General features: G+C 45.6%; 4 protein-coding genes across 4 annotated transcripts; all 4 read left to right on the forward strand.

Moving 5' to 3' along the window:
• Positions 1-570: 570 nt before the first annotated feature.
• TEOVI_000095000 (uncharacterized protein) lies at positions 571-990 on the forward strand (the record flags this gene model as incomplete). The annotated part of the gene is made up of 1 exon (XM_067224267.1): positions 571-990. One exon carries the CDS (start codon positions 571-573, stop codon positions 988-990), a length of 420 nt encoding a protein of 139 aa, XP_067080368.1.
• Positions 991-1,708: 718 nt separating this feature from the next.
• On the forward strand, positions 1,709-2,530 carry TEOVI_000095100 (uncharacterized protein; the record flags this gene model as incomplete). The annotated part of the gene is made up of 1 exon (XM_067224268.1): positions 1,709-2,530. One exon carries the CDS (start codon positions 1,709-1,711, stop codon positions 2,528-2,530), a length of 822 nt encoding a protein of 273 aa, XP_067080369.1.
• Positions 2,531-3,298: 768 nt separating this feature from the next.
• Positions 3,299-3,832, forward strand: TEOVI_000095200 (uncharacterized protein; the record flags this gene model as incomplete). Its single annotated transcript, XM_067224269.1, has 1 exon — positions 3,299-3,832. One exon carries the CDS (start codon positions 3,299-3,301, stop codon positions 3,830-3,832), a length of 534 nt encoding a protein of 177 aa, XP_067080370.1.
• Positions 3,833-5,138: 1,306 nt separating this feature from the next.
• Positions 5,139-7,043, forward strand: TEOVI_000095300 (nucleoside diphosphate kinase, putative; the record flags this gene model as incomplete). Its single annotated transcript, XM_067224270.1, has 1 exon — positions 5,139-7,043. One exon carries the CDS (start codon positions 5,139-5,141, stop codon positions 7,041-7,043), a length of 1,905 nt encoding a protein of 634 aa, XP_067080371.1.
• Between the last annotated feature and the right edge of the window lie 817 nt (positions 7,044-7,860).

Here is a 7,860-nt window from a genome sequence, read left to right on the forward strand (position 1 = left end):
ATGTTGTTAATGACTTTGTTATCTTCCTCTTTACTCTAAACCCGCACGTATTGGTGTATTTATGGACATATGTATATTTCCTCTCCTTCACTAACCTAAACTTGACTTAATACATCCGCTTTGGAAAGGCCCAAAGCATTGCGAATATCGGCCCACTGCGGTTAGTACTATCACTTCACGAAACAATTTTGATACCTGAGCTCTTCTTCACTCTTATGCGCCTCTGTCGTAATGTTAGATATTGAACTACGCGTGTGATGAGATTTGGTTACCCGTGACTACGTGTGTATACGTATCTTTGGCATGCGTATGTTGCTGTCGGATAGTTTTTAAATTTTTGTCCCGTGCTCTTCCTATTTCCTCTCTTTCTTTCTTTTTTCTTTGAAATCTTCCTTTTCTATTTTCAACCAATTTTTTTTTCTTGTTCACGTTCCTTTACTCATCCTCTTTTTCCTTGAATCGTTGCCGCTAACTTCCTTTTTTTCTTACTTTCGAGAGCATACAGTTGACCCACAGGGTTATTGTTGTTATTATTATTATTACCATTTTATAGTTTACGTGTGGGTGTAGATGGAGGGGCTTGGATTAGAAACGCAAATGCGGAAGGGAAACATTAAGTTAATTAACCACGACAAAGAATCAAACCATAGAATGTATACAAAGGCAAATGATAATAATGATGATGATACGTTGGGAGTACTCAGTTACCCTTTACGGCTGCGGAACCCATTTGAGTCTGACGACGAGGATAATGACGGATCACTCACATCTAAACTCGCTTCTGCGGGAGGAGATGATTGGCGTGTTGTGGTGAGGGATGCGGAAGCACTAATTGATAACGATGATGATGATGATGATTTTATCCTCCGCGCGTTACCACCTGATAGTGATGGAGATGTCGATGATGACGACTGTCCAACGCCGCCGTATGTGCCGTGCCGCTATCGTTTCGGCGTGGCGGCGCCAGCTTTTGAGCTTGAGTTGTGTTAACATGTGCGGAACTCGAGGAATCGCCGGTTGCGGCTTCCTTTCTCTCTCTCTCTCTTTTTTATTTATTTATTTGTTTTTGCTCCTGAGGCTTGCGGAACATTTATGACTTTCATTCCCTCTTCCTCTTTTACTGAACGTTACTGAGTTTGGGTGCACACAAATGACTATAGTCAGTGATAAAGGAAGGAGGAGGGATGGATAGGGAGGGAATATGGAAAGAGCGCTTGGCGCTTTGAATTTGTTTCCTTGTATTCTTTTTTTTTTTTTTTGCTTTGTTGTGAGAGGGAAGGAAAAGCTGGCGTTAGCAATGGACAAGTATTGGTGTTGTGCTGGTGTTCATTTTTTTTTTTTTACAAACATTATCATTGCTTGCGATCATTATTTTTATTATTATTGTTATCATTATCATTGTTATTATTATTATTATTTTCTTGTGTTAGATAGAACTTACTATCTATCTGAAGGTAATTTGAGAGTGTCGCTGCTGGAATCACCGCACTGGGCGGTTAGCGAACGGGGAAAGAATAAGCGGCAGATATAAAACAAAGAGTAACCTAAGACTTAAATAAATTAATATATATATATATATATTTGCAGACGCAGGCTGTACAAGAAGCAAAGGAGGAACACTTGCCGGCATCTCAGACAGCAGACAGCACCGTAACTCAGCCTCCGCGGTGTGAAGCGCCGGAACTGCTTCAGATTCCTCCCGCCCAAGATGATGAATGACAAAATGCTTGGGGGGTTACACTGGCAGGACCGAACTTCACTTTACCGTGCTCCTTCCACAACAATTTGGGCACTGCGTTCCATTGCACTCAATAGTCGAGCTGGCGGCTGCGCGGCTCTTCAACAACTGCTGGTCGTTGCAGAGGAAAAGCGACGTCAGCAACTTGAACCGCAACCCCACCGTTCTGACACCAGTACGGAGGCTTTTTTGCAACGTTTAGTGGAGTGGCCTCTTCCTGTTCTTACACGTTGTTCCTCCATCCTGCACGCCACTCGCGGCATTTTATGCGAGTGGATCAGCGAAGCCGCAAGGACTGTAAAAACAGCTGCTGAAGCGGCTCCCACCATTGCTTACTACCGCCGCCTGTACAACATTTGCATTTGGCAGCGGCGGCATCCGCTTTTTATACTTACCCCAGTGCTCGATTTCTTGGGGTGTTCGTCCACATGTGAAGCCATCGATGATGTGTTGGAGGGATTGTCGCTTCATTTAGTGCCCGCGTTGAGTACCGTACCGCATGTGTTGCGTTGCGATGTGTTGATGACATTCCCTCGGGTGCCTTTCGAACAGCAGCGCCATTTGATGGAGGCGCTTCGCCGGAGCCACCCGACTGCGTCTGATGTTGGGTTGGCGGGAGGCGGAAGCGAAAAGGCCCCTCCACCCGAGTTGTTTATTGGAAAATTTATGCAAGTTGTGCCGCAAAGATTTGGTAAGGGAGATATTAGCGAGGAACAATACACGGAGTTGCGCCGTGCGTTTGAATTGCATAAACGGGAAGGCGTTCGGAGGATTCTTGCGCATACTCCATAGTTGTAAACGTTGTCGGAGTTATATATCTTTTTTATTTTTTTGAAAAAAATCTTTGCATCCATTTGAGTATTGTTGTTATTGTTTCCCCCCCTTCCATAAATTACCGACGCCTCGCTATATATTCCAGTAGTTTATGTTATCTATTCTATCAACATCTACTGTACTTTGTTGGTGTGTGGTTCCCAACTGTGCGGCTTCGTTTCTTTTTTCTTTTGATGACAGATTATTATTATTTGTTGACGTAACCATTATTTGTTTTCTTCAGTTTTTGTGAACTGTTGCGTCAATATATTTTTTCATCCAATCTCATCTTAGATTTGTAAATGTTTATATCTATGTATATTGGTATAACGTCTTTATTTCTAATTTCCGAAGTGGGATGGGATTATATTTGCGCCTTCAGATACAGACTGACGTGGTGCCGCTATTATTATTATCATTTTTTTTTTTTTGCGGGGAGGGGGAACTTGTTTCTGTTGGACTTATTCGCGTTGAGGTGTTTTCTTCTCTTATTGGCGTTAAATGCGTCTGATGGTTGTGTTGCAGATTCCGAGACGGGTTCCTTTGAAACGCATCGCAGCGCTCCTTTTTTCCCCTTTTATTTGTGTTCATAATTATCCGCATCAGTGCCATACATTTTTTAAATTACTTTATGTCTTTATGTTCCTCTTCGATGATCTGTTGTTTGGTTGTAGGAAATTAGCCAGGCACCGCATCCCGTTTTTCTTTTGTAGAAGCACTTATTTCCAGCTTCGTTACAAAGGCGATATGATAGACCTCACTAAGCAGATGACGAAAATAAAGCGGAAGTCCGCGGCGGTCATGTGGACCAACCTCACGTGCACCGTTTTGAGCTTTCCGGCAATTGTAGTACTTGTCGTTGCTTGGATAACTTCCATGGTGAAAACTGAATGGGGATTTGTGCATGGTTTCATGTGTATTGTGGCCCTATTATTTGTTGTGGCTTCTGCTGCCTTGTCCATTTTGCTGCACTGTAAAAAACCAAGCACTAAAATATTCTTTATACAGCAGCTTATTTCTCTCATTGCATTTGCTCTCACTGCAATTACGCTTGGAATGGGGCATGTCACCCTTTATGTTTGCCGACAGAGTGAAGAAAACGAACCTCCCGATTGCACACTTCAATCCGTTGAAGTTGCGGTAGAAGTGATTGTGTGCTTTTTCATGGCACTTAACTACCTTTTTACGCAGCAGTGCGTTGCATGGTACGCTTGTAAACAAATTGTGGAAGGGGTTCACAGATGTGGGGCGTATGGAGTTCCGCTCGCTGGAAAAGTGTAAGATGCGTCATAGCAGTGCGTTGAAGAGGGGAGAAGAGAGGAGAGGATGTGGGAAGGAGGCGGGGTTATGAATTATTTCTCATTTCGACAGCCAAAACACGCGAGAGGAGGGGGGGGACTGGTAGAAAAAGCGATAGCAAAAAAAAAAAGAGATCATATAAAATCGGGAATGATGGGAAGAGGAAGAGGATGAGGAGGAGGGGAAGGGGGAATGATAATGTGAAGGGAATTGAGTGCAGTATGGTGTGGAACCATATGTTGAAAAGTGGAAAGGAATGAAAACAGTGCGTGTGGCACATCTAGTACTACCAGTTTCTTCGTAGTGCGAAGTTGCATATAAATAATGCAAATATTTATATATACATATATGTATGCACATTTATTTGCTTCCATTTAATATTTGCTTCTTTCCTACCACATGTGCGCACACAGGTGTATATATGTCGAGTGTACGCGTTGGGAATGAATTTGAGCGCTACACATTAGTGCGAGTTTTTAAAGGACAACATCATCCGGTGGTTTTTCCAGTTTGCTATATACATCACGGTGCGGAGCGCGCCACTTGCAACGAGGGGTTTGCTGTGGTGTTGTATCGGTTAAGTGAAGAAGGAAAAGGTAGGGGAAGGCCTGAAAGTACAAAATAAAGAGAAAAGGAGGCTGAAACAAAAAAAAAACGAATACACAGCAGCCAAACTATTCTTTTCATTTCCATCTCGTTCGTATTATTGGTTCCCTCACCTTCCCCACCCCTTTCGTGCGGAGTAGTTTTTATTGAACTTTCTGTCACTCTCTCACAACACGTTGCTTTGGACTGCATATTTTTATTCCTGTTTCCTCGTGAGGTGGAGTTTCTTGCAGAGCGGTCCGCAACCGGCGTCGTTTAGATGCAGAAGTGAGTGGAGCTTTGGGCGCTACGTGGGAGCCACATGGTCACTTTTAATTGCTTGCTTCTTCGGTCGTTTACGGCAGTTTGTTGTTCGATGGTGTGTGTCGACTGTTGTTCCTTTACGGTTTGAATATACAACGGCTTCACTGGCATGCTCCCCCCTTTTCGATAATTCCCCCTTATTTATATGATTTTGCTTATCCTTGCCGCCATGCGCGCGCGATGTTCATACAGAAAATAGCGAAGCAACAAGTCACTAGGGGAATCCTCTAAAAACTTGGCAGCGGGAAGATCGACAGTATACATATATACACAAGATAAAGAAGGCGACAGTAAATTAAACTACACACAGGCCCATACGGTGGAGGGCGTGTGAGGAAAGGGAAGTTTTAGCCACCGTGGGCATCTTGTTAGAGGGACAATGTTCAAAAAAACGAGAAAGGCACAAGCAACTCAGGTGGCTGAGCACACCTTTCTTTTGTGCAAACCTGATGCTGAGCAATACCATCGTAATATTCTTCAGATAGTGGCAGATGAGGGTTTCCGGGTGATAGCTAAAAGCTTCATCATAACACCAAAGCAGGCCGAAATGATCGTGAAGATGTTTCCGAGCGTCCGGCGCTCCCGGTACGCAGAACACAGGGTTGACAAAGTTTTTCCCGACCGTAAGGCCGGTAATATCTCCCAAAACCAGTCAAGCAGTGACAAGCAACTCGAGTCCACACCTCTGCGAGCAATGGACAACGCTGAGAGGGGAAGCTCGGGCAATAGTAATGACGGTGAGAGTGATAGTAAGCAGGGCTCCAGCCAACCAGAGCGAAGTCAGGTAATAATAGCAGAGATTATGCAGCTGACGAAGCTTCGTTGTGAAGGGGGTGACGCCGTTAATGCTGGTTTAACGAAAACTGCTGATGATGGAGAAACAAGCGAGGGGTCTGTTAACGGCTGTGATAAGAAGTCTCTGTTCCCTCCTGCAGAAAGCATTGACGTGCAGCAAGGTTGCGACAACGCTGAAACAAGGTACTCGTCTGCTGCCGTTTTAAGGAATCGCATGCTAGAAAATTTGCCGTATCAGGAACTTCTTCAGAAGCATACACAACACCTTGCTTTTGGTGGGACGTGTTTGGCGGTGGAGCTCGTGGGCGAAAACGCCGTGGAACGTTTGTTAGCCCTCGTTGGACCGGAGAACCCCGTCGACGCGTGCTGCAACTCTCCCAACAGCATCCGAGCCCGTTTTGGTCACGATTTGGTTAGAAATGCTGTGCATGCGGCGTCCAACCTTGTAGAGGCGGGGGAATGCATTGCTGCCATCTTTGGTTTCGCCCCTCATCATGCCACAGCGGAGGTGGGTGACCAGGGTGTTTCATCTGAAAGTCCAGGTTGCACGGGACTCAGCGGCTACATGGATCACGGTGAGATTGCGGGTGTGGTTACGGTTAGGCCCCACTGTGAACTGGTTTTCCCGGGGCTCCGTGCCCCAACCCGAGGGCCGACGACACTAGAGGCAACTGTGACGGTGAAGAACGCAAACATGCAGGCGCACATTTCGTATTACACTGGAGAGACTCCTTTGGGTTCGAAGAGGAAGGGCGTGAAGGGCCGACCAGGAAGCGTGACAGCAAATCGTGAGTTGAATGCTCGGGACTGGCAACAAAAAGCAAAGGAACTGGAGCACCAGTTGGCGCAGCAACAGCGAGAATTGGCGGCAAATGCCAAACTACTGCGTGCGCGGGAGCTCGACTTGTTACTGCGCGAGCACGAACTGGAAAGTGCGGTGCAAGCGATATTTCCCCCCTTGCAATCTCAACAGGGTCAACTTCAGCAGGAGCATGGCGAAGGTGAGCGGGAGCTATTACAGAGTGATGCCACTGCTGCCGTGCCTCTTCCCTCTGTTGGAGAGGGTCACACCGGGGAAAGGTATTTATTGCCCTTCGCGAGTGGAAGAGATTGTGGGACGGGTGCCGATTTATCCTTCCGCCACAGCGGGTACATAAGTAATTCGGTGCTCTCTCGTGTTGCACCGAAGTTCGCGACCCCGCAACCGATGTATGACATTCCCCCCACGATTGAGGTAGACGATGTTTCGTTGTTACTTTCGCACCCCGTTCGACTTCGTGCGCTTTTCATGGCTTTGGAACGCAGCACGCCATGCGGTAAAGTTATGTGGGAGGACATGGAGGGGCTATACAACCGCAGCCCGGCAGTTCATCTGCTGTGGTTTGAAGATCACCGTGCTCACTTCCGTAATTATTTGGTAAAGAATACGTTGGAGCCCCTTAGTTTTCACACGTTTGTTTCCGTCATTATGTTTCTCTTTAAGCAATGAGCAGCCAACTGTTTCGGTTTGGGATGCACTTCCCTCCCTCCCATACACACACTCCGCAACTCATTTTTTTATTTTCGTCGTGAGTTTCCATCCGTAGTTTCGTTTCATATTTGATGTTATGTGAGACGTACTGGAAGATATGTGAATTGGGTGTGGCGGCAGAGGAAAAGTGTGTGTTTCCGTAATTTGAACAGGAGAAGAAGTTGCTCTTGTTTTGTTTAATTTTGTTTTTCCCATTTGCTTTTCATTTCTCCCACATCGTGGTGCCACACACTGAGTGAGGGTCTTTCACTGACAGTTTCACAAGGCGCTGGTACTTCTGACTTTCTTCCACTTTTTATTTTTATTCCTCCTTCGTTTCCCTTTCCTTTTCACGTGTTCATTGTCTGATGAAGTGCTTCTTCAGTTACTGAAAGCGCAATGAAACAAACAAGTAAAACAAAAAGAAAAAAAGAGGATCTCACGAAGTTCGCTGTGGGTACCTCTGAATTTATGGAGCTGTGAAAAGGAGGGGTACGAACCGGTCCAAAACTCCCTTTCAACTGTTCCAAGTGGTCGTACGGGGGGGGGGAGTAAAGGAGAATGGTTCCAGACTGTACAATATAATGTGCAAACACGCATAACCATTCATGTTATATTATGTTATATTCATGCTTATATTTTCTTCCTTTCCACCTGTTTTTCCCCAAACCCGGTGACTGGACGTGTGGGCCTTCCGTCAGTGCCGTGAGGCCCCGTTTTGTAAAATGCAAATGCGAACCACGATTTGGAAGTTATCCGTGTTTTCACTACCATTGTGGTCCGACAAAAAAAAAAA

This window comes from Trypanosoma equiperdum, assembly GCF_001457755.1.
Source record: "Trypanosoma equiperdum strain OVI genome assembly, contig: ctg_254, whole genome shotgun sequence".
NCBI classification, from domain to species: domain Eukaryota; phylum Euglenozoa; class Kinetoplastea; order Trypanosomatida; family Trypanosomatidae; genus Trypanosoma; species Trypanosoma equiperdum.